The sequence below is a fragment of the Erinaceus europaeus genome, chromosome 4 (genome assembly GCF_950295315.1).
Source record: "Erinaceus europaeus chromosome 4, mEriEur2.1, whole genome shotgun sequence".
Classification (NCBI taxonomy): Eukaryota; Metazoa; Chordata; class Mammalia; order Eulipotyphla; family Erinaceidae; genus Erinaceus; species Erinaceus europaeus.
In genome coordinates, this window is record NC_080165.1 from 75532077 (window position 1) to 75559287 (window position 27211).

Consider the following 27211-nt stretch of genomic DNA (forward strand, 5'->3'; position numbering starts at 1 on the left):
TTGAGAGGTAAGAGGGGAAAATGTTCCCATCATTTCAGACAAACCACAAAACAAATTAATAAAGCTGTATGCATTGCCCATTAAATATTTTTAATCTACTGAAGATTTTATTTAATAGGACAGAAAGTAATTGAGAGGAAAAGGACACAGAGAAGAGAGAGAGAGAAACAGACACTTGCAGCAGAGCTTCACTGCTCATGAAGCCTGCCTTTTACAGGGATCATGAGTTTGAACATGGGCGATTGCACATGGTACCTCTTAGTTAATATTTTGCACCAGACACTGACGTGAAACTTTAGTAGATAATCTTATTTAATCTTCAAACTATAAAGATATCTAATGTAAACCAATTTTATTTTTTAAAAAAACTAAGACATATGTCATAAAGAAAGAGAAAAGTCAAGAGGTGTCCTAGCTAGAGAAAGCGATACTTTAAATTAGGATACATATCCAGGCAGTCTAATTCTAGATATTAGGTATTTGTATTGTAACAATAACAGTAGCTTTCATTTAATGCATACCTTCTACATGAGAATCAAGACATAATCCCTATACTAATAGCAGCATAATTTGTAATACCTGGAAGCAACCTAGGTGTCCAACAGATGAGTGGCTAAGAAAGCTTTGATACATATGCATAATGGAATACCACTCAGCTATAAAGAATGGGAAATTCACCACCTTCACTTCAACTTGGATGGAACATGAAGGAATTGTGTTAAGTGAGATAAACTGTGTTAAGTGAGAAAGAGAAGAATGAATATGGGATGATCTCACTCATAGACAAAGTTAAGGAGCAAGAAAAGAAAGGGGGGACACAAAGTAGAACTTGAAATGGGTTTGATGTATTGCACCAAAGTAAAAGACTGGGGGGCTGTTCAGAGGGGCTTTCAGGTCCTGGTGCATAATGGTGGAGGAGGACCTAGGCTAAGGGTAAGTGTTTTGCAGAAACTGAGAAATGTTACAGTTGTACCAAAACTATATAGATAGCTTTGTATAGATAGATAGATAGATAGATAGATAGATAGATATCCCCCCTAATAAAAACTTAAAAAGATTTCTCACTAAGCTATACATATAAGGACACATTCTAGATAAATCATGAGGCAGAAAACTGGTGTTAACATAAATTAGAGTAGCCCTTCCAGTTTTAGGGTCACATTACAAGGATTAAATTTTTTAAATAAATATTCTATATTCTTAAGGAATTAAATATTATTTTTAAGAATCTCCACTTCTCTCAAAAAATATCTTATACAAGAAATATGACATATATATTCATGTAAGAAATACTAGCATTGTTTGGGGACTATGTCTGGAAGTATTACAATGCATAGTATTGATATTTGTCTCCAGTGTCCGGATGCTCATTTCACTTTCCTACTGCATGGCCCAAGGATATAAGTTGTGAGCATGTGTTCAATTGTGTGTGCATAATTGCATGTATATGCATATGTTACCTTATGCACTATCATTCACGTTTCTTTCAAATTGAATGGAGCAATTTATTTAGACAGACAGTTGTTTCTGTTCAACTAAACTTAAAAGAAGTTACCATAGAGTAATGTAAGTAATAACATATGCAATTTAGAATACATTTTTAAAAATAAACTCACATCAGAAAATTTGCTAAGTCTCTTATGGAACATTCTAGCTGTGTCAAATTTAAAGAAGACACTTGTTTTTTTCCAGAGTATGTTGGCAGTTAGGTTGTATATATCAGGTTATTATCAGGTTAAAATGTTTAGTAAAAATCTGTCCAAGGTGGTATTTTAATTATAAGAGAACATAATTAAAAACTATAGTTCTTCATTTTAAAAGTCTCCTAGAATCCATATTACATAAATTGGTTTTATAAAATACTGTTATTTAGTGTACTATTTTCCTCTTTAATCTTAGAAGATAAATGCTATCTGAGTTAATTAATAATCTGTCCAAAATTTTGACTGAAATTCATTTTTTGCTATCACTTAGCCAAACCTGACACTGGAGATTTCATTTAGAATAACTTGTATTTAGATTCAGACATACAACTAAAATTCAACTTTTACTCTTTTCTGCTCAGAATATGCCTTACTTCATAAATATAAATTTGCTTCTACTTCAAGTAATATATCTTAAAAACAAAAAGTACTCTTAGACTCTGACACCCTAGATACATTAAGCCAATCATGGAAGTTAGAATTTTTATGATAAATAATGTTAAAAACTAAGCATGCTTGTTGCTCAGATCAATAGTCTTTATAGTTAACAATATTTATATACTTTTCCCATATTTGGGAGCTTCTCTCTGCCCTGATCCAGCTTCCTAGTTCTATCCTCAACTTTGACACCATTTCCAAGACAATGCTCCTAACCTACCTACGTGTTAGCTGTTGGGCTCAGGCAACAACTAGTAAAGTCATGGGCCCCTTGGAATATACCTAAAATGGACTTCCCAGCTCCTTCCAACACAAAGACCCCCAAATCTCATCTGCTATACTCCTACTTTTGGGTTATGATTATTACAAAAAAAAATATCCTGCTTTATATCTTAATGCTTTTCAGCCACCAAGTTTCAGATGCTGCCATGACGTCAATATTACTTCCCTGGGCAGATGACCTCACCAATGTGTCCTGGAACCTCACCTCCCCTGAGCCCCACCCCACTAGGGATACATAGAAACAGGCTGAGGGTATGGGTTGACCTGTCAAGACCCATGTCCAGTAGAGAAGCAATTATAGAAGCCTTACTTCCCACCTTCTGCACTCCACAAAGATCTTTGGTCCATACTCCCAGAGAGTTAAAGAATAAGGAACCTTCCAATGGAGGTGATGGGATATGGAACTCTAGTGGTAGGAATTGTACCCCTTTTATACCACAATTTTGTCAGTCATTACTGTAAATCACAAAAAAAGAAAAAAAAAACCTTAAGTATGTTTTTTGGAAGCCTATTAGGAAAAAAACAAAGTTATTTTCACCATAAAATAACAGAAGTGTTTTACCACAAGCATCTTAATAAACTTAAAATTTTTAACTTTTAAATTTTGGTGTATTACTATTAGAATACAATATTTAAACATTGTTAGAACTTCATCATATAATGTAAGCCATTTTACTGTTATCATTTTCAGATATTCATCAGATGTATTTTAAATAGATAGTAACCTGTGGATTGCAGAAGTGAGAAAAACACTCTTGAGGTGACATTACTATACTCATGAGTGTTATACCATAATGAAAAGACAAGGTAGATGATCTAACAGCACCAGTAATTCTGAATTTTGAGCAATATTACAGTAGGAAAAAAAAAAAACCTCTATATTCCAGTAACTGGTAGGATGAAAGTCACTAAGGAGATCTCTGGAGATACATAAAACTAGGATTCAAAAACTCAGTGTAGTTTTATGTGATATTTAGCATCACTAGAAACTGCATGAATTTTTTCACAGTCTGTGAGGCTCTTTAAAAGCAACTCAAGTTAATTAGACCAAATAAAACTGCTAGAGGAAGTAGGACAATTGGCATTGACTTTAAAATATCATAGATACAACTCTGCTTTCATCACATTAACTTTTAAGTTCCATGGTGACAGTGCCCTCATATAGGTACAGTTGCTTACTGATTGATTTTGTGATGATAACTCAATCATTTTGACAAAAGGGCCCACAGGACTGAGGCTTACAGTTTTTACATTTTCTAGACCTAACTATCTTATCAGTAGCTGATACACTTCTTTATTTTAACTGAAGTTCTACTTTAAATGGAATCAATGATGAATCATCACATAAAATTATTCCTGCAAATCTGGCCTCCTTAGAAAAGAAACAGCATCTATAATTCAGAATTGTGTCTCTGTGGAACTGTTTATTCTAGGTCTTGAATCAATTCCTTCTCTTTGCCCTTAAAATTTTTCTTCTAAGATTTTTTTTCTAGAAAAATTCTTGGCTTGTATATCAAACTTTTTATCCTGTTTTTTTTTTTTTTTAACTGCTATGGCCCTAAACTGTGACCTGATAAACTTTGTCTTGATTAAATCTGTTGACTACTTCAATCAGTTCTTGCACAGATGCTAGAGTGTTGACCGTATCGCTTCAGAAATTGAGAGCCTCCTGCCCAGATAATTCCTAGAAGTTTTTTACTTGATTTTCACTAATAAGAATTCATGGCAGATTACCTTTATTATTTTTCCTTTCCTGTCCTTTCTTTCTTTCTCTCTTCCTCTCTTTCTTTCTTTTTGTCTTTCTATCTCCCTCCTGCAGGGTTGTCACTGGAGCTCGGTGCCTACACCACTCTAGCATTAACAGTAATCACATTTTAATTTTCTTTTTGTTTTTATAGAGGGTGAGAAGGAAAGAGGGAGAAAGAGACAAAGAGACATCTGCAGCACTGCTATATTGTTTCTGAAGCTTCCTCCCTAATAGTGAGGATATGAGACTTCAATTCAGTCTTCATAAATGGTAATGAATGGACTCTACTAAGTGAGCCAACATTTAACCCCATGGAAAGTCACTTTAAGTGGCACTAAAATTAATAGTTTTTTTTAACCAGCACAGTAAATCTATTTTAACATATGCCAAAAAAATTATTTGCTTTCACAGAATGAAATATGGAGTTAATATGATTATTTTAGATCCTGTAGTAAAGATGCTTAATAATCTATTTAACAATCCAAGTACCCCAATGATTCTGTATTTGACTCAAAAAATTAAAATGTTCCAATATTAAATTTGAAAATTCCTAATGATCTGCAATATAATCAATCATATTTTATGATGTATTTTAGAAAAGACAGCATAATATATGTATTGAGGAAGTTTGGATTGAAGGAATATAATTAGGAGTTGTTAACTAATTCGTATTTCCTGTAGTGAAAGGTATTTTGAAGGAGTTAAATCTTTGAACAAATGTTTGATGGATCTGTCCCATATGTTGTCAGCAATTTGAAGCAAAAAAGATATCAACTCAAACAAATATCATTTGTAGCAAGATATATATCATTGGTTAACAAAGTTCACTGGATCTTACTGAATTCACATTTACATTACTAATTACATTACCAATTACATTACTAGTTACATTACATTTACATTCAAATTTACATTACTAGTAGCAAAGAATTTTACAGACTCAGTGATTGATAACAGAAAGAAAAGCAGCACCAATGACATAGTCAGATAAGAATGATACATTTGAGAAGCAGTGGCTAAGAAAATTATGATATATATATTATAGAATACTATGAAACTGTTGAAATGATGAAGTTATATCCTTTGCCACATCTTGGTTATATCTCAAAGAAATATAAGGGTCCTAGGCTCTTGAGGCATGATGATAGAAAAGGGCAGAGATTGAGAGAGTGTCTTGCAAATACGTATCACAGAGATTGAGAGGTTATATCTATGTATCAACAAATATACTGTAAATCACTAATTCCTAGTTGGGAGAAAATAAGCTAATCAAAGGTATCTAAAATTTTTGAACCTTCTACCATTTCTTCTTAAATTATTTCTGTGAGAGCCTTTGGTAAATAATCTCAAGAGTCATAAACTTTTAGATGGTGAAGTATAATGAATTAATTTAATAATAAGGGAAACTAGGACAACAGAAAGTGAGGGGAATTTTTCTTAGTATAAACACAATAATTGGATAATTCAACTAGAAAGTTTATCAACATGGTAATTACACAAAAAGATAGAAATAAACCATTTAAGTTACTATTAAAACTACTGTAATAAGATGCTGAACTGCAACACTAACCTCTTGTGATAGAACTATTCCAGGCACCCTTCCTTTCTGAAAGTTCAAATTACAACACTTGGATTTACAAAAGACCTACTTTAGCACCTCCTCTGCTAAAAGAAAGAAATTTGCAAAGATCTCTTTTTATGAGAAAAGGTGAGAACTGAATGTAACATTCAGCAATTTTTTTTATTTATAAAAAGGAAACACTGACAAAACCATAGGATAAGAGGGGTACAACTCCACACAATTCCCACCATCAGAACTCTGCATCCCCCGCCTTCCATGATAGCTTTCCTGTTCTCTAACCCTCTGGGAGTATGGACCCAAGGTCATTGTGGGATGTAGAAGGTGGAAGGTCTGGCTTCTTTAGTTGCTTCCCCACTGAACATGGGTGATGGCAGGTGGATCCATACTCCCAGCATGTCTCTCTCTTTCACTAGTGGGCAGAGTTCTGGAGGAATTGGGGCTCCAGGACACATTGGTGGGGTTGTCTATCCAGGGAAGTCTGGTTGGCATCATGCTAGCATCTGGAACCTGGTGGCTGAAAAGAGAGTTAACACATAAAGCCAAACAAGTTGTTGACTAATCATGAACCTAATGGCTGGAGTAGTGCAGATGGCAGGGTCCTCCCTTTTTTAGATAGCTTGTAGGCACATTTTAGTTATATTCCAAAGGGCCCATGACTATACTTTTTTTTTCCTGAATCTAACATCTGATATGCAGGTAGATACAATTTATTGTCTGGGGAGATGATGTCATGGCCGGAAAAAGGACCAGAAAGCTGGATCAGGGAAGAGAGCAGCTCCCAAATATGGGAAAGGTGTATAAATATTGTTGACTTTAAACCCCATCAATTTGATGTGATCTGTTGCCCATATTCAGCTTAGGAACCTATGTGACCTCTGCATCCCTGTAGATCTGAGCTCACATTCTGTGGTCCTAAGAAGGAACATTCCAAGCTGCCCCAATATCAGGAACCATCTTCCTCAGGTGTAGCATGGATTATGTTGCCCAGCCTCCCTTCAAAGGATGGAACACTCTACAATTGTTGATCCAAGTTGAGGGAAAGGTCCTACGGGGGCCCACAAAGGGATCTATTGTGTTGTTCCTGCTAGGAATGACTGGTAACAATGGAGAGAGGGGTTTATTCGAGGTCTAGGCTCATCATGTCTGTTTGGGAATCTCAGAACTCCTTGACTAGGGCCCCAGCTCATGGGGTAGCCTGATAGTGACTAAAGAGTCATCGTTAAAGTATGCCCGTCTTTTGCCCTTATTCAGCTTTTGCAGTCCTTGCTTTGATAAGGATAGCTTGGGAGTAAGTGAGGGAAGTATAATAGGAAATAGGTGAGGAGGGTATCCAAGTCTAAGTAGACACTATTTCATTATGAACTTCATACTGACTCACTGTAGACTATTGTGTACTTTTGCTTTCAGGTATATATTTTGCCCTAATTTATGGATACATGTGAACATATGCCCTATATCAGGGGACCTGGTCTATATATGTTTTAGACTTGGGAATGGTGTTTATGTGCATTCTTATTAATTTGTAGTCATATAAATCACTATTTAATTAATATGAGAGGGAAAAATTGATTGAATGTCTCAAACTTTTTACTGCACAGACCACAGGCTGAGTCTTTGATATGCTGACTCTCTTAAAAGCTTAGACCAGGGAGAACAGAAGTAATCAGTGGCACAGCTATATACAAATAATGTCAAAGGACATAAAGTATGGTGATGCTGTGTATGATACAGCAATTCCTAACAAAGGGATATTTCAAAGTTAACCCAATTGCCAAAGTTAACCCAATTGCCAAATAATGTGATTATAGCAATAACTATCTATTGCCTTCTTAAACCCTAAGACATCAGGAACCTCCCACTTCCTCTATAAAGCCTGCATTTCCCCAGTCCTGGAACCTCTAGAGTGGGGCTCACTTTCCTGCATGCTTCTCTCAATGCATAGCAAATGATATCACATCTGCTGATCCCAACCTAATCAACGTAAAGAGTACCACCTCAGTATGCTTTGCTTCAGACTTTGTCCAGAGAAGTCAGTCATGGAATGTCAACCCATTACTTCATTACTTGGGTGAAACCTTTCCTTTCATGGGATTCTCTAATTTCATTCCAGGTGGTGCATTTCCTAGCAAAGTCTCAGCATTTGTTTTACAGCAGCCATTCCATAGGCTGTACACACACAGACAAATGAGAGTGGTATAGTCAAACTCCTAAGTTGTGTGTATGTATGTGTTTGTAAATGCATTTATTCAATTTATTCAGACTGTGTATCACCATATCATTTATGTTTTTCTTATATATTTGTAGTCTTTTAGTCTTTCTGTGTTATATGGTCAGACTCAGTAGGGTATTTTAGAGGGTCTGCAAACAAAAAGACATTCCTATGGGAGCCCACAAATGGGTCTATTGTGTTGTTCCTGCTAGGAATGACTGGTAAAAATGGAGAGAGGGATTTATTCGTGATCTAGGCTCATCATGTCTGTTTGGGAATCTCAGAACTCCCTGACTAGGGACCCACCTGATGGGGTGGCCTGATAGTGACTCAAGAGTCATCATTAAAGTATGCCAGTCTCTTGCCCTTATTCAGCTTTTGTAGTCCTTGCTTTGATAAGGATAGCTTGGGAGTGAGAGAGGGAAGTATAATAGGAAATAGGTAAGGAGGGTATCCAAGTCTAAGTAGACACTAGACTTCCCAGGCCCCAATATTTCAAGTTTTTTATATTTAAGAGTTAATATACATGGGTTATGTATTTATTACACTGTGAACTAAATATACTATTCCATTGTGAAATTAACAAAATTTAGTTTTTTTAGAATAATGCTCATTGCTCTATAAGAATCAGCAAGCTTATTCCACAAAAGGTAAAAGAGTATACTTTTTTTTTTACTTTTTTAGGCCATGTGATCTTTTTTTAATTGTTTATTATCTTTATGTACTTATTGGATAGAGAGAGTGAGAAATTGAGAGAAGAGGGAGATAGAGAGTGAGAGAGAGAGTAACAGTGAAACACCTGCAGCATTGCTTTCCCACTTGTGAAGCTTTGCTCCTACAGGTGGGAACTGGGGGCTTGAACCTGGATCCTTGTGCACTGTAACATGTGCACTCAACCAGGTACACCACCATCTGACCCTTAGGCAATGTGATCTTTGCCACATCACCAAATTATGCTTTGTAGCACAAGATAACCTTAGACAATATGAAAACAAATCAATTCAGTCATTATCAAGATGAGTTTTATTAACCAAATCATGCAGTAAGAGTTTGGAACAGCTCAGCTACAGGGTCACAGTTGTCTAACTACGCATTTCTATGTATTATTTTATGTATTTCTGTTCCTATATGACACAACCTGATAAAATAGCCCCAATGCATGTTAACCTTAGCCCCATAGCATGTTAACCTTCCTTTACCCCAAGAATTCTAGGAATGCAAGAGTCACCTTTAATACAACCTATATTGTAAATATAGAAAATTTAAATTCTAATCGAAGCTCAAACTATACATTCTACTTAGAAACATATGTTATTCACCTCTGTCATTTATTTTATGGTTGTTGCCCTTATGTAAGGAGTGATTCTACTGCTATTTACTCAACTGATTCCAGGAATGGGTTAAGGGAAATTAAAAGTTACATCCTACTTGATGTTATTAAGTCAAATAATTTATAAAATTTCCAATTTGACGGTTACCATACTCATTTCATTTTGAGTTCCCGGCCATCCAGTATATGCTCCAGAAAAATTGCCGAAGCTATGCCAATCCAATTGTGAACTTCCTTATTCTTCCACTGAAACTAGAAAAACTTACACAATGAAGCTTATAGATAACCTATATTTGCCTAATAACTCTCTTACAAATTCAACATAACAAACTTTCCTTTAACAGAAAAAATAATATATATATTTTTTCAGTTCCAGGATTACACATCTGCAATTTCACTGCTCCAAGACTAACTTTTTTTTTCAGAGAGAAAGACAGAGAAAAGGAGACACCAAAGTACCATAGCTTCCCCCAATACTGAGATATTCCCATGTGAAACCAGGGTTTGAACCAGCCCACAAATGGGAAAGCATATATTCTACTAGGTTAGATAGCTTTTATCTCTAATATAAACTTTTCAAATGAGTTTATCAATCATTATTGAATGGTAGCTACTAAGAGGTTTTCAAAATAACCCAATTGCCAAATAATATGATTATAGCAATAACTATCGTCTTCTTAAACCCTAAGACAGCAGGAACCTCCCTCCCACTTCCTCTATAGAGCCTATATTTCCCTCAGTCCTAGAACCTCTATGGTGAGGCTCAATTTCCTGCAAGCCTCTCTCAATTCACATCAAATGGTATTTCATCTCATGATCCAAACCTAATCAATGCAACGAGTACCACTTTGGACTAAGTTCAGAGAAGTCAGGCGTGGAATGTTAATCCTTCAGTCTCATTACTTGGGTGAGATCTTTCCTTTCATAGGATTCTCTAATTCTATTTCGGGTGGTCCACTGCCTAACAAAGTCCCAAAACCTATATATAGACCAGGTCCCATGAGATAGGGCAGATGTACACATGTGTCATGTGTACATGACAAAATGACAAATTAGGGCAAAATATATACCTGAAAGCAAAAGTGCACAATAGTCTGCAGTGAGTCAATATATGCATCAAGCAAGTAGAAAGACCTAAAAAGACACCATAAAGTTCCTAATGAAATAGTGTCTACTTAGATGTGGATACTCTCCTCACCTACTTCCTATTATTATACTTCCCCTCACTCACTCCAAAGCTAACCTTATCAAAGTAAGGACTGCAAAAGCTGAATAAGGCCAAGAGACTGGCATACTTTAATGATGATTCTTCAGTCACTATCAGGCCACCCCATCAGCTGGGGCCCTAGTCATGGAGTTATAAGATTCCCAAACAGACATGATGAGCCTAGACCTCGAATAAATCCCTCTCTCCATTGTTATTGGTCATCTATATCAGGAACAACACAATGGTGGACTCCCATAGGACCTTGCCCTCAACATGGATCAACAACAGTAGAGAATGTTCCATCCTCCAAAGGGAGACTGGACAACATACTCTATCTTCCATGTGAGGAAGATGGGTTCTGAAATTGGGGCAGCTTGGAACATACTCATAACCACAGAATGTGAGCTCAGATCTACAGGGATGCAGAGGTCACAGAGGCTCCTAAGCTGAATATGGGCCCCAGATCAGATCATATCAAATTGATGGGGTTTACAATCAATAATATTTATATACCTTTCCCATATTTGGGAGCTACTCTCTTCCCTGATTCAGCTTTCTGTTCCTTTTTCTAGTCATGACATCATCTCCCCAGACAATAACTTGGATCCACTGGCATATCAGATTTCAGGCTCAGGAAAAAAAAAAAAACTAGTATAGCTACAGGCCCTTTGGAATATAACTAAAATATGCCTACTAGCTATCTACAAAAGGGAGGACCCTCCCAACTCCTCATATTAACTACTCCAGCCTTTAGGTTCATGATTAGTCAACAACTTGTTTGGCTTTGTATGTTAACTTTTTTCAGCCACCAGGTTCCAGATGCTACCACTGTGCCAAATCACATTTCCCTGGGCAGAGAACCTCACCAATGTGTCCTGGAGCCCCAATTCCCCAGAGCCCTGCCTCACTAGGGAAAGAGAGAGACATGCTGGGAGTACGGATCGACCTGCCAATGCCCATGTTCAGCGGGGAGGCAATTACAGAAGCCAGACCTTCCACCTTCTGCACCCCATAAAGACTCTGGGTCCATAATCCCAGAGAGATAAAGGCTAGGAAAGCTATCAGGGGAGGAGATGGGATATGAAGTTCTGGTGGTGGGAATTATGTGGAGTTGTACCTTCTTATCCTATGTTTTTTGTCAGTGTTTCCTTTTTTATAAATAAATATTAAAAAAAGAAATCCATACAATTGTATAAGTGTATAATGTCACAGTTACAGTGGTATTTATGTTAAGTATCAAACAAGTAAATTTAAAATTCTAGTACTATACATTAGATATAATTATACCATATTGAATAAAACTGATATAAAAACAAAAAGACCTGTCATCTAATCTAATATTTGTAATACTGGATTAGAAAGGATGAAAATATTTTATTATTTATATATTGACACTGGCAAAGAAATTAAGCTCATAACATCAAATTATGCTTCTGAGGGAATATATTCATTTTCAAGTGATGAACATGTTTTGATTTAGCTATTTTTACTGGTATTATATTGCTATAATATGGGCATATGATCAATACCAGATAGCAAAGGAAATAGGGGGATATGGTAATCTCTGTTTAACACAGTGGAATAATAAAAATGAAAAATTCCATAGAGAGGTTGGAGAGTGGAATGACAGAAAAGAATCAATACCAAAGTTTTTCACAATAGAATCAAGTAAGTTATTTCATTTTGATTTGTTTGATTTTCTCTCAAAATCTATTAGAAAAGTAATACTTTCATTAAACCTACACTTTAGAGGAGCTAACGGGCTATGTAGAAGATAGTGTAAAAATAAACTGGAAAATTATTCCCAAAATAGCATTCAGATCACACTCCCCCTTAGGTTCAGGAACACTGAAATTGAGCTGCTATTTAGCAAAACTCTGGAGAGGAATTCAACTCTGAAGTGGGTGAGGATATTAGCAAGGGTCTTAAAGAACTGAGAAAGTAATGCAGTTGCTAAGTAATTAGGTTGCTAACTATGCTTAGTAAGAAAAGGGAATTAAAAGATTCAGAAAATTATAATAATTGGGTCTGAATGAAAAAAGTATTAATTATTATTTCAAATAGTGTCAGAGGGAGTTTAGTTGGAGAGAGGGTATATAGTTAGAAAAGTTTGATAGAATCTAAGTGTTCAGATACAAGTAGTGGTTGAATTTTAAACCATCTTACTCTATGTGAGAGGGTCATCAAATCTATGGATAAAAAACTAGCAAATTAAATCAAGAGAACATCATGGTATGGGCAAAAAGTAATAGAGATGAACAGTATATCAGGTGAAATTTGTGACTTTTTGGTAAGTATTTCTGATTTCTAATAGTAATTTTGATTCTTCAAGTAGTAAGTATAAGAGAACAACAGTAAGTAGTATAGCAGTCCTCCAGTGATTTAACTTATCTAACTCCTTCTTTGAAAATGAGTTCTGTTCTGTTTGTCAACCCCCTTGTCCCATACAAATGAAACATAAAATTTATAGGGTTTAGGAATAGTTAAGTTGATTTATACTTTCCTTATGGCAAAGTATTCATTCATTCATTCATTCAATACGTTTTAATACCAATTCTGTTCTTTCTGTGTGTGTGTGTGTGTGTGTGTGTGTGTGTGTGTGTGTGTGTGCCTCCAGGGTTATTGCTGGGACTTGGTGCCTGCACTACGTAAATACACTGCTCCTGGAGGCTGTTTTTTCCTTTTTGTTGCTCTTGTTGTTTTTTAATCATTGTTGTGGTTATTATTATTGCTGTCATTGTTGTTGGGTAGGACAGAGATAAATTGAAGGAGGAGGGAAAGAGAGGGGGAGAGAAAGACAAACATCTGCAGACCAGCTTCACCACTTGTGAAGCGACCCTCCTGCAGGTAGAGAGCCAGGGGCTTGAACCAGGATCCTTACGCTAGTCCTTGCACTTTACGCCATGTGTGCTTAGCTTAACCCGCTGCACTACTGCCTGGGCCCCTCTTCTTTTTTTTTTTTTATTACTATACAACCTAGCTGACATTTAATGTCACACTACTCCAATCATTGGATATGCGTTATTTTCAAATGTACATGGAGTATTTATATGCTATTCTATGTATATGTCCACAGAATATAAACAGGGAAATTGATGCAAAATAAAATTGCAGGTGACAATATAAGAATATAAAGACAGAATTAAAATATTATTTTATATAAAAATGTCAGGATAGGCTTACTTCTACATTTTCTATTTAATTAAGGCATTCAGGAATTAAAACAATTTATTTTATTTTATTTTTTGTGTGCTTGATCAGAGCTCAGCTCTAGTTTATAGTATTACAGGGGACTGAACCTGAGACTTTGGAGACTCAGGCATGGGAGTCTCTTTACATAACACTTATGCTATCTACCCCTGCCCAAATTAAAACATTTTGCAGGTATCAAGTGAGAATCGAATAAATATAAACTGGAAAGGCAACACTTGTACACACATTATCATGATTTATGATCCCTTCCACAAGGTTTTTTTCCTTTAAAATAAATTAGATATTTATCTAAATAATGCAAGAGTCAAGTGAATATTTAAAATAACATTCCAGATACATATATATGTGTGTATATATATTGCAATGAAAACTATTCAGAGCATGAGTGACAAGAGAAAAGTGTAAAAAACTATAAAGGGAATGAGAAAGAGGTTTACACAATAACCCACAGTTAAACTTGCAGCTTACAGTTGGAGCTTTGATATGTATCTTGAGGAAAACTAGAAGCCATTGGTTGAGTTTGGATTCAGCTCAAATAGAACTTACATGATTATTCCCAATAATAACTAACTCACTGTTTGCACATATATAAAAGTTGTTCTTTTTTTTGCCACCAGGGTTATAGCTCTTTATAAACCGTCACATGGTAGTTACAATGGAAAAAAAAAAAAAAGTACAGTAAAGAAGGATCCTGAAGGCTGCAAGAGAAAAACAAAAAGTCACATAATGATAAAAAACCTAAAAGACTATCAGCAGACTTCTCTACATAAACTCTAAAAGCCAAAAGAGAATAGCAAGATATATATTGAGCACTCAATGAGAAAGGCTTCCAACCAAGAATAGTATATCCTGCTAGACTACCATTCAGACTAGATAGAGGGATAAAAACTTTCTCAGACAAGCAACAGTTAAAGGAGTCAACTATCACCAAGCCCACCATGAAAGAAGTTCTTAAAGGCCTCCTATGAGCATTAACAATGTCATCAAGAAAAAAATTATATACTAAACACACAAAGAAAGTACTAAATAATGATACTGAAATACCATAAATCATAATATCAATGTCAATAGCCTAAATTCACCCATTAAAAGGCACAAAGTAGGAAGATGAATCGGAAAACACAATCCAACCATATGCTGTATATAGGAATTCTACCTAACTCAAAAAGAAAAACTCAGACTCAAAGTGAAAGAACGAAAAACTATCATACAAGCTAACGGACCACACACACAAAAAGGCACGAACAGCTATTCTCATCTCTAACACAATAGACTTCAAAATACATAAAGTAATAAAAGATGGTACGGACGTTACATAGTTCTCAGAGGATCAGTAAACCAAGAGGACTTAACAATTATTAACATATATGCACCCAATGAAGGCCTATCTAAATATGTCAAAGACCCACAAAAGAGCTATAAAAATACACCAATAGTAGCACAGCAAGCCCTGGCCCTCTCAACTTACATTGAAAATGGATTCCAGAATTTAAAGACAGGTGCTGTCTTTGTTGATCTCACAGCAGCCTATCACACGGTCTGGCACTGTGGTCTCCTAGTCAAGATCTCAAGATGCCTGCCTCCATGGGTGGCCAACACTATATCGTTTCTTCTACAAAACAGAAGATTCCGGGTGCATCTGGGTGACAAGTCTAGCAGATGGAGACTTGTCTCAAGTGGCCTCCCCAGGGCTCTGTTCTGGCACCTACGCTATTTAATATTTACATCAATGACCTCCCAGAAACTTCTTCAAGGAAGTTCATCTACGCCGATGAGATGACATCTGCTGTGCAACTCAGGCATCCAAGTTTGACATCCTCGAAGAAACACTCATGAAAGACATGTCTCTGATATCTGATTACTGTAAAAAATGGCGACTAATCCCTAGCACTGCAAAAACGGTATCATCTGTTTTCCATCTACACCATGCCTCGGCCTCGCGTGAGCTTAATGTGCAGCTTGACGATACGAGAATCCGGCATGATGCCCAGCCAGTCTATCTTGGCGTTACTCTTGATCGCACCCCACCCCGCCAGATATTCGTCGGGATGCAGCATCATCTAAGTTCATTTCCCATGTCTACGCTCGACCGGACCTGCCAATATACACAGATATCTTCACCCACCCTGTCCAACGCTTGACATCTCGTCATCCAATCTGGTCCCCTACGCCTACACTGAACTTCTCTGTTCCAGACTCTTGGAAACAGAGTTGGCAGTCAGCTGAGGTAAAGAACAAACACCTCATCACAGACCCCTGCAAGCGTCAACCCGGCTTTGACCTAGCACGTTATGATTGGGCCCTCCTCAATCGCTATCGAACAGGCCATGGCCAGTGCGCCACTATGTTCCATCGCTGGGGAGCCAGAGACGACCCGAACTGCCCCTGCGGCTACAGACAGACTATGACCCACATAGTCAATGACTGCCACCTCTCCAGATTCAAAGGAGGTCTCGAAACTTTACATCAGGCTCAACTTGACGCTGTTGACTGGCTACGGAAGAAGGGCAAACGCTAGAAGAAGAACTAGACTTCAACAACCCACTCTCACATTTAGATCATCTAGCCAGAGAATCAATAAAGAAACAAGATAATTAGTCAAAGACATAGATAACCTACAGCTTAAGACATTTTCAGAGTTCTACACCCCAAGAAACTGGAACACTCATTCTTTTCAAATTCTTTTCAGAACATTCTCAAGTATAGATCACATGTTAGGCCACACAAAGACAGTATTAACAAATTCAAGAGCACTAAAGTCATTCCAAGAATCATCTCAGACCACCATGGAATTAAACTAACACTTAACAACAAATAGAAAACTAATGAAAGTCCTAAATTGTGAAGACTCAACAACACACTGCTTAAAAACTATTGGGTCAAAAAGGAACTCAGGGAAGAAATTTAAATGTTCCTATAATAAAATGAAGACATAAGCTAATAAAATACTTGGGGCATAGCTAAAGCAGTACTTAGAGGGAAATTCATTACCATACAAACACACATTATAAAACAAGAAGAAGTTCAATTAAACAGCCTCACTGACCTTAAAGACTTAGAAGAGGAGGAACCCTAAAGCAACCAGAAGGACTGAAATCACAGTTAGTACCTCTACTTTTAAAACTATTTTAAAAAACTGAAGACACAGCAACACTCTCTTCCACCTTCTATGAAGCCAACATCACCCTAATACCAAAAGTAGATAGGGACACAATAAAAAAGGAAAACTACAGACCAATTTTTTTGATGAACATAGAAGCTTAAAATACTTAACAAAATCCTAGACAACTAGATACAGCAATATATTTTTTAAAATTTTTTTATCATGAACAACATCATGAATTTCTGGGACTTATCCCAGAAATGCAAGGCTGGCTGAATATATGTAAATCAACCAGTGTGAATCACCGCATCAATAAAAGCAAAACCAAAAAACACATGATTATCTCAAAAACTGCAGAGAAAGATTTTTACAAAATTCATACTCAATGGGCAGAAGCTGGAAGAATTCCTCTTCAGATCAGGGACTAAACAGGGCTGTCCACTATTACCATTACTCTTCAACATAGTACTGTAAGTTCTCACCATAGTAATCAGGCAAGAGAAAGGAATCAAAGGATTACAGACTGGAAGAGAAGAATTCAAACTCTCACTATTTGTGGATGATATGATAGTATACATAGAAAAACCTAAAGAGAGAGTTGGGCAGTAGCGCAGCAGGTTAAGTGAACGTGGCACAAAGCACAAGGACAGACATAAGGATCCCGGTTCAAGCCCCCAGCTCCCCACCTGCAGAGGAGTCACTTCACAGGCAGTGAAGCAGATCTGCAGGTGTCTATCTTTCTCTACCCTCTGTCTTCCCCTACTCTTTCCATTTCTCTCTGTCCTATCCAATAACAACATCAATAACAACAACAATAATAACTATAACAACAATACAAAACAAGGGTAACAAAAAGGAAATAAATAAAATTTTAAAAAAGAAATACCTAAAGAATACAGCAGAAAGCTTCTGGAAATCATTAGGCAATATAGCAAGGTGTCTGACCACAAAAATCAATGTGCAAAAATCAGTGGCATTCCTAATAACGAAAATATATAGCCAAAATATATAATATAACATATATATACAAAATATGTAAAGAACTCACCACAAAATTAAGCAAAAAAAAAAGCAAATGACCTAATTCAAAGTGGAGGAAGGATATGAACAGTATACTCACTACAGAAGAGGTACAAAAGGCCAACAGACATATGAAAAATTGCTCCAGTCACTGTCAGAGAAATGCAAATAAGACAGGAATGAGATACCACCTCACCCCTGTGAGAATGTCATACATCAGGAACTACAGCAACAACAAATGCTGGAGAGCTTGTAGGGACAAAGGAACCCTCCTGCACTGCTGGTGGGAATATAAATTGGTCCAACCTCTGTGGAGAACAGTCTGGAGAACTCTCAGAAGGCTATAAATGGACTTTCCTTATAACCCAGAGATTTCTCTCCTAGATAGATCCTAAGGAGTCAAAGACACCACATGATATGTGTATATCTATATTCATAGCAGCACAATTCGTAATAGCCAAAACCTGGAAGCAACCTAGGTGTCCAACAACAGATGAGTGGCTAAGAAAGTTGTGATATATATTTTTTCCATCTTGGAAAGAGCTAGAAAGAATTATGTTAAGTAGGGGCTGGGTGTTGGTGCACCTGGCTAAGCACAACACTACAGTTCGCAAGTTACCCAGGTTCAAACCTCCAGTCCACATCTGCAGGGGGGAAGCTTCACAAGTGGTGAAGCAGGGATGCAGGTATCTCTGTCTCTCCTTCTCTGTCCACCCTCCCTCTCAATGGTGCTTTGTCCTATCGAATTAAAGTAAAATAAATAAATAAAAAATATTTTAAAAAGAATTATGTTAAGTGAGATAAACCAGGAAGAAAGATGAGTATGAGATGATCCCATTCATAAACAAAAGTTGAGAAAGAGAAACAGAAAGCAGAATTTGAGTTTGGAGTAGTGCACCAAAGTAAAAAACTCTGCAGGAGGTGGGAATGGGGAAGTGTAGATTTTCAGCTCTACTATATGGGAGTGAGAATAGGGACAAAGACCTTTGGTGGCAGGGATGGTGTTAATACATTCTCCTATTAACCAATGTTAATGCATTTCTAGTATTAATTTTTCTGAAATATTTAATCACTTGTAGTCTTAGACCAAGGAAACTAGAAGTAACCTGTCTTGTCAGTATATAAGATACAGTTATTTGTAAATGGCATTAAATGTCATAAATCACGGTAAGACCTTGTATTGTACAATAAATCTTAACCATGGGATTTTTAAATAAATCAAGTTTCTAAATAACTTGCTTTTCATAGTTTTCATAGTTTTTTGGTTTTCATCTACTACCTTCTTAAACCTAAGACAGCAAGGAACCTTCCTCATTCTCTATAAAACCCATATTTCTCCCAGTCCTGGAAACTCTGAGGCTTTTTTCATTTTCCTTCATGCTTCTCTTAATCCATAACATTTGATTCTGCATTTCAACCAAATCAATGCAACCAGTGCCAACTCTACATGTTTGACCTTGGATTGTGTCCAGAGAAACCAGTCATGGGATCTCAAACCTGCACCTCCAATAGTGATAGTACTCTTTAGTTCCATTTCAGGTGGTGCACTTCTAACAAAGTTACAGAATCTAGATATAGACCAGGGCCCATGAGATAGGGCACATATGCACATGTATCCATAAGTTGGGGAAAAATATATACCTTAGTATAAAAGTGCAAGTGCGCAATAGTCTACAGTGACTCAATAAATGCAGCAAGTAAGTAGAAAGACCTAAAAAGATATCATAAGGTACTTAATCAAATAATTTCTCCTTAGGCCAGATACCCTCCTCACCTACTTCCTATTTCACTTTCCTCAATTACTCTACATCCAACCCTGTCCGATAAAGCAAGTACTACAAAAGCTAGATAAGGGCAAAAGACCAGCACACTTTAGTGTCCCTTTTGGCTCTAGTAGGAACTCTTAGGTTCCCATATAAATATGATGGACCTAGATCTCTAACAGATCCCTCTCTCCATCATCACTGGTCATCTCCATCAGGAACAACATCATAAATCCTCTTGTGGACTTCTACTGGACATTTCCATCATATAGAACAACAGTGGTAGAAATTACCCCTTTCTCTGAAGGGTGGCTGGGTCAATATACTCTGCTACTCAAGGGAGACTGGTCCTGAAATGAGTACAGCCTAGAATGTTCCTAGCTATGACCATGGAATGTAAGTTCAGACTGACAGGAATGCAGAAGTTATACAAACTCCTGTGCTAAATTTGAATAGACAGGGGCCCTAGGTCAGATCAATAGGATTTACAGTTAATGGTATTTATGAACTTTTTCTATATTTGGGAGCTTCTCTGTACCCTAATCCAGCTTCCTAGTCCTATCCTCAACACTAACACCATCTTCCAAGATAATAGTTTTAGCCCACCTACATGTTAGCTGTTGAGCTCAGGCAACAACTAGTAAAGTCATGGGCCCCTTGGAATAAACATAAAATAAACTTCCTAGCTTCTTCCAACATGAAGACGCCAAATCACATCTGCTATATTCTTAACTTTAAGTTTCTGATTATTAAAAATTTGTTCTGTTTTATATCTTAATACTTTTCAGCCACAAAGTTGCAGCTGCTACCCTGACACCAACCTGACCTCCCTGGCAGATGATATTACCAATGAGTCCTGGAACCCTACCTCCCCAGAGCCCTACCCCACTAGGGAAAGATAGAAACAGGATCGACCTGTCAATCAATGCCCATGTCCAGCTGAGAAGCAATTACAGATGCCAGACCTTCTGCACCCCATAAATACCATTGATCCAGACTCCTAGAGATATAAAGAATAAGGAACATTCCAATGGAGGGGATCAGATGTGGAACTGTGGTGGTGGGAATTGTATGGAATAGTACCCCTTTTACCCCACAATCTTGTTGATCATTATTAAATCACTAATAAAAAAAATCAGGAGACTTGATGGTGGTACTCCCTATTGAGGGCACAGAAATTACTATGTTCACGGACCCAACTTCAATGCACCCCCTTCTCCACACTCTCTGCCTGCTGGCTAGATGCTTCACAAGTGGTGAAGCAGGTCTGCAGGTTGGGGTCTCTCTCTCTCTCTCTCTATCTATCTCTCTATCTCTCTCTCTCTCTCTCCTTTGCATCCTCTTGGACACCCCCTGTCAATTTCTCTCTGCCCTATCAAATAAAACAGAAATAAAAAAATCACTATAAGGAGCAGTGTATGCATTGTGAAGGCACTGCACCCCAGCAATAACTCTGATAGCAAAAACAAACAAACAAAAAACTAGAAAGCAAAATTAAATACTGATGAGTCTTCTTTTCTTCTTTGTTTTAGTTGATAGCACCATTAAAATATCACCTTGGAGACTTTTGTACAGAAATAGCATTTGTGTGTGTAACACAGAAAAAGGAAATGGACAGTCTTCTTTTTTTTTTTTTTTAAATATTGTTATTCCTACCAAGGTAATCACTGGGGCTCTGTGTCTACACTACAAATCCACCACTCGTAGTGGCCAATTTTTTTCTTTCTTTCTCTTTTCTTTGTATTTTATTTTATAAGGCAGAGAGAAATTGAGAGGGAGAGGGTAAGATAGGAAGGGAGAAAGATAGATACCTGCAGACCTGCTAAACCGCTCGTGAAGCATCACCCTTGCAGGTGGGGAGTGGGGACTGGAACTTATGTCCTTAAGCATGGTAATGTGAGTGCTCAGTTGGGTGTGCCACCACCTAGCCCCTGGATATGGAAATTTTAAATCACTTTTGAACAAACTTCTTTTATTCTAATAGTGCTGGATGGTGTCTTACCAGTTCTCCTTTACTCCCCTTCTGATCAGGTGAACCTGGAGTTCCTAGCAATCCTGCTTCTCCCTAAGTAAAAACAAAATTTTTCGTTGTCAAAGATTTTGTCATGTTGCACTAAAGACAAATAGTTTATTGCAACATATGCGCTCAACCAGGTGCACCACCACCCAGCCCCCAACAAATAGTTTAACATGAAACAACTAACAGATGAAAGCAGAAATTTACTATCCTCTAAGTTGATGCTGGTCCCTTCCATGGAGCTAATACCTCCTATCAATGAGGTCCCTACTACCCCCTCTTCTAAACACCACTAGGCATATTCTTTACAATAAGACCTTCCATGACCTGGGACACATGCTGTTCCTTTATGAAGTACTGCACCATGTACTTGCCTGTCACTTGGACCTTGCCATGCAATGTAAGTTGATAAAAGAAATATAAGTTTCTTCTATATTTCTACCTCATCCCCAATCCTACTTCCTTGTTTAGCTAGGAGATGATATGGGAACAGAAAATGTAAATCCAAGAGCATTATTATATTAAGTCACAGTACTACAACTAACCTGCTCTAGGAACTAAGGCAAGTTTGTCTTTCTTTGTTCTTTGCCTTGAGCATAAGAGCATAGTAAAACCATCAAGAGTTTGTGCATCCTACTTTTAGCACTGACTTTAAAACTGTCATGAACATCCACTGAAGAAGCATCCACTGAAGAAGCTGGACCGTGGGCCCAGCTTTCCTGACCATGAACCATACTGATAAAGCGAAACAAACTATTCGAGTAGCAATAGAGTCCTTCACACAGTGTTTGGCAGAACAAGATATTAGTTAGCTACTGTAGTACTCTAGAGAAAGTTAGTTTACCTATAGCAAAGGAACACTGTATAGTGTGTGTGTGGGGGGGGGGTGTGCGTGCACATTTAAATTAGACATTATTTCAATTTTCACTAACGGACATGTTTTGTGCAGAAAAATCATCATTTAAGGGGCCTGGCTTACTGTGTGAAGTGGCTTTTTATAAGATAATAGATTAAACCAGCATACCTTGTGTGAGATGCAGGGACACTGGTCTTTAAATTCCTGCTTTGTTGGCAGATATACAGGCAGTTTACTAGAATGGGCAGGTACAGATGATGTCACACTACTTCCAATGTTATCCTGCTCTGGGCACTGAAATCCAAAAAGAGGTTTAAGAAAACGGGATCAATTCCAAATATTCTGACATCCCAAGTACTGGCACCAACCAAACTGGTGGTACCTGAGAGGATTATCTCACAGTTAATTAAAGTTGACCTTTGTGTGTGAAAATTCAACCTCTCTTTGCTCTTTAGACTCCTGTGTATTTTTATTTAATTTATTTACTTACTTATTCCCTTTTGTTGCCTTTGTTGTTTTATTGTCGTAGTTATTATTGCTGTCATATTTGTTGGATAGGACAGAGAGAAATGGAGAGAGGAGGGGAAGACAGAAAGGGGGAGAGAATGATAGACACCTGCAGACCTACTTCACTGCCTGCAGGTGGGGAGTTGGGGGCTCAAACCAGGATCCTTACACCGGTCCTTGCACTTTGCACAACGTGTGCATAACCCGCTGCACTACCACCTGACTCCTGGCTCCTGTGTGTTTTTATCACACTAACAACTCAGTAGAAATAAATTAAAGTATGAATTTTGATCACAAATTCTAAAACTACCATAGGTGACTTTATGACAAGTACAGAATATCAAATATTTACAATAATTACACTGCTTAATAATTTATACAAATAATAACTGCATTGTTTTAGGAGCAAATTTTAAGAGAAAGCACGCAATATGAGTGAGGGGTGTTGTGGTTTGTTTGTTTTGCCACCAGGGTTATAACTGCGACTCAGTGCCTGCATAATGAATCTACCGTTCCTGTCAGTTTTTTTTTTCTTCTCCTTTCTTTTCTTTTTGATTGAGTGAAGGGGGACACTGAAAAGGGATGAGGAATAGATGGAGAGAGGGAGAGAGAGAGAGAGGGCTGCAACACTGTTTCAATACTTGTGAAGCTTCCCTCCTGCTAGTGGGGACTGGGGGCTTGAAAAATAGTCTTTGAGGATTGTAATGTGTGTATGGTTAAAAGGGTGTGCCAGGCCACCTCACCTGTGTATCTTGTTTGGGGAAAAAAAACACATATTCATATATTTTGCATATTTTAAGGTAAAAATATGCAGTCAGCTCTTAAGAATGTTAAAATAGCATTAGTTTATAAGCTTACATAGGTTTTAAAGTTCCATCATTACAACTCAAGTTTTGTATATAGTACTTGATTTCGATACCAAAATAAAGTTGTGCAATTCTTAACACATTAAAGGCAATTTAGGTAAAAGCTACAGTTAATAACAAATTCAATGGCAGAAAGCTGACAGATTTTCTTATAATATGAAAAGACTAGCTTGTCCACTCTCTCCACTTTATTAAACATAGTATTAGAAGTGCTAGCTATAAAGAGTAGGTGAGACATAGAGATAGGGGTCTGTATTGAAAAATAAGTGAAACTTTCACTTTTACAGAATAATAATTTACATGAAAAACCCAAAAGATTCTAAAAAAAAAAACTTAGAAATAGTAAATTTCTAATTGACAAAGAGCAATTTGAGAACTGCAAAATCAATATATGGACATCTGTGGCATTTTTAAAGATTTTTTTGTAGAAACAGAGAGAAATCAAGAGAGAAGTGAGAGACAGGGAGAGACAAAGAGCCACCTGCAACAGTTTTACCACTCAGGAAGCTTTCCCCCTGCAGACGGGGCCCAGGGACTTGAGCCCACGTCCTCATGCAGAATAATGTGTGTGTTCTGTGAGATGAACCACCTATAATTTAAGTTTTCAAAACCTCTATTTCAGTAATGTGATTGTAGAGAAATATATAAGTAAACAAGTTTTTTTTAAATTCTAAGACAGTACACACTTAAAGAATATATTTATATATCATTCTGTAAAGACACTAAAGTGTCCACCATAACAAACAGGTGGTGAATTTTATACTTGTCCAGCAAGTTCAGAACAAGCTGGATAATAAGAAGATATGGTTTCAAATAACCCCTTTATTCACTCATAAAACAAATCCAGATGGAGACTCTGAAGAGGATAAATGACTCCTTCCTTCTCAACATCATTTAACAAATTCCTCAGTGTGGTTTAAATCTCTGAATTTGCAATTTTATGAATCTGCAATTTCACAATTCTGAATCTGCAATTTAGGAGAAAGCATCTACACATTACTTTGCATACTAACAATCAGATATTCATGGGAAAATACTGTCATGATACAAAACTAAGTCTGCCAGTGGTTACTTCTGAGATAAGATAATTTAGCAGTATACTTTCCTATAATAATATAATTAATTAAATACATAAGTTTCATAGAAGTTTTTTAATGAGTAGCGTCCTAATGCTTATAGAAACAATGAGGGAGTCGGGCTGTAGCGCAGCGGGTTAAGCGCAGGTGGTGCAAAGCACAAGGACCAGCATAAGGATCCCGGTTCGAACCCCGGCTCCCCACCTGCAGGGGAGTCGTTTCACAGGCGGTGAAGCAAGTCTGCAGGTGTCTATCTTTCTCTCCTCCTCTCTGTCTTCCTCTCCTCTCTCCATTTCTCTCTGTCCTATCCAACAACGACAACAACAATAATAACTACAACAATAAAACAACGAGGGCAACAAAAGGGAATAAATAAATAAAATAAATATTAAAAAAAAAGAAACAATGAAAATTAGGGAAAATAGCACCCAGACTGTGTAAGTAGTTTGCTACCATAAGCTCTATCACATCCTCTCTCCAAATTTAATGACTACTTAGTTATCTTAAAATGTTCCTAAATCTTCCAGTATAAAAGTCACATAAGAATGAAGCAAAATTGGGTTAGGATGACAGTATAATGGTCACACAAAAAGTTTTCATGCCTGAGGTTCCAAGGTCTCAGGTTCAATCCCTAGCACTACCACAAATCAGAGCCTGGTCGTCTTCCTCTGTGTCTTTCTTTCTGTCTCACATTAAAATAAAATAAATAAAATATATTTAAAAGAATGAAACAAAATTCTCATAACAATATATTTATGTCATACAATTTGATAGGATTTTTTTTTCAACTAGTTCCTTTCTCATAGGTGCCGCACCAGTTATATATAGTTCAGGATATTTCTCTGAATAACTAACTGAATACATTAAATTGGGACTTAAATTAACATTAAAAGAATGTCCCAAGCTTCATTATAAAACTGTTCACACTCCCCTAAAGGAGCTTGAAGGTGTCATAAAATGTATAAGGAAGGACTCCTCCTCTGGTTTTGATTTGACATGTTCTGTTAATTAGCCCTTCAAATTTTTTATCACATTTTTCATTTATTTTCAACAAATGTTGCTGCTTTCTTTTTTCTTCCTACTTGTTCTCTGCTCTCATTATGTTTGTAGTCATGAAATTAGACTTCTTCAAAACCAGGCGATCTAATTAATACAAGTCAAGGAGTGTATTTATACATTATCCTGAATAAATTAAACCTTTGAAATATGCTATAAAATATTAATCATGAAGCACATCTGATTGAAACTTCAAGATTAAATTAGATTTTAAGCTTGTATAATAAAATTTTCCAAATTCAATTTTTTTTAGAAAAACTGTCAGAAAATATCAGATGCACTTAAATGCTTGAATATAATTATCTGTCAAACCATACATTCCCGTTTTTCAAGTGCAGTATGTTTCTATTTGTTGTTACCCATTAGCAGAACACTAGAGCTCATGAGTCACAGCGTGCAGGGACCCAGGCTCAAGACAACATATGGGAACACCTGCACAATTGCTGTGCTGTGGAATCTCTCCTTCTCTATCTCTTTCTCTCTCTGCCTTTCTGTTCTTGCTCTCTATTGTTTAGAGAAAAAAAGAGAAAAAGGAATGTCCACCTGAAGCAATGAAGTCATAAAGGTGCAGAGACCCAGTGCCCAGTGACAGCCTTAGTGACAAAAATAAAAAGTACAACAATATCTAATATAGACTAAAACCTGTGGCCATTACAATTGAAGATATATAAAGTATTAAATTCAGTATTCTGCTTTTGAAAGAGAAGAAAGATATAAGAAACTAACAGTTGTATAGTTAGGTTGAGAGATATGAGTAAAGAGAATGGATGGGGCCAGGTGGTGGCGCACCTGGTTGAGCGCACATGTTACAATGCGCAAGGACCCAGGTTCGATCCCCTGGTCTCCACCTGCAGGGGGAAAGCTTCACAAGTGGTGAAGCGGGGCTGCAGGTGTCTCTGTCTCTCTCCCTCTCTATCACTCCCTTCTCTCTTGATTTCTACCTGTCTCTATCCAATAAATAAATAAAGATAATTTTTTTTAAAAATTAAAAAAAAAGAGAATGGATATACATTATTCATGGTTGTTTGCCCTGTTTCTTAGGTAGGGTCTAGAAGATCAATGTTTTTGAGGACTATATATGTTATATATGTGGAATAATGTAAGTGAATCTATAAACCAGTCATTCAGATATTTATCCTAGCTATACTGGAAAAAAAGAGTAAAGAATGAGACTGGGTGGTGGTGTACCTGGTTAAGTGCACACATTACAGTGCACAAGGATCCAGATTCAAGCCC

The 27211-nt window shown here is 37.0% G+C and overlaps 1 protein-coding gene across 1 annotated transcript in view; it reads right to left on the reverse strand.

The window, feature by feature from the left end:
• COL19A1 (collagen type XIX alpha 1 chain) overlaps positions 1 to 27211 on the reverse strand; it is a 388031-nt gene that overhangs the window by 294696 nt on the left and 66124 nt on the right. Inside the window, exons 8-9 of the mRNA XM_060190822.1 lie at positions 22639 to 22764; positions 21600 to 21662 (exon numbers count right to left, since the gene is read on the reverse strand). Of these exons, the coding sequence (XP_060046805.1) occupies positions 21600 to 21662; positions 22639 to 22764 (189 nt within the window). The remainder of the gene's footprint in view (positions 1 to 21599; positions 21663 to 22638; positions 22765 to 27211) is intronic.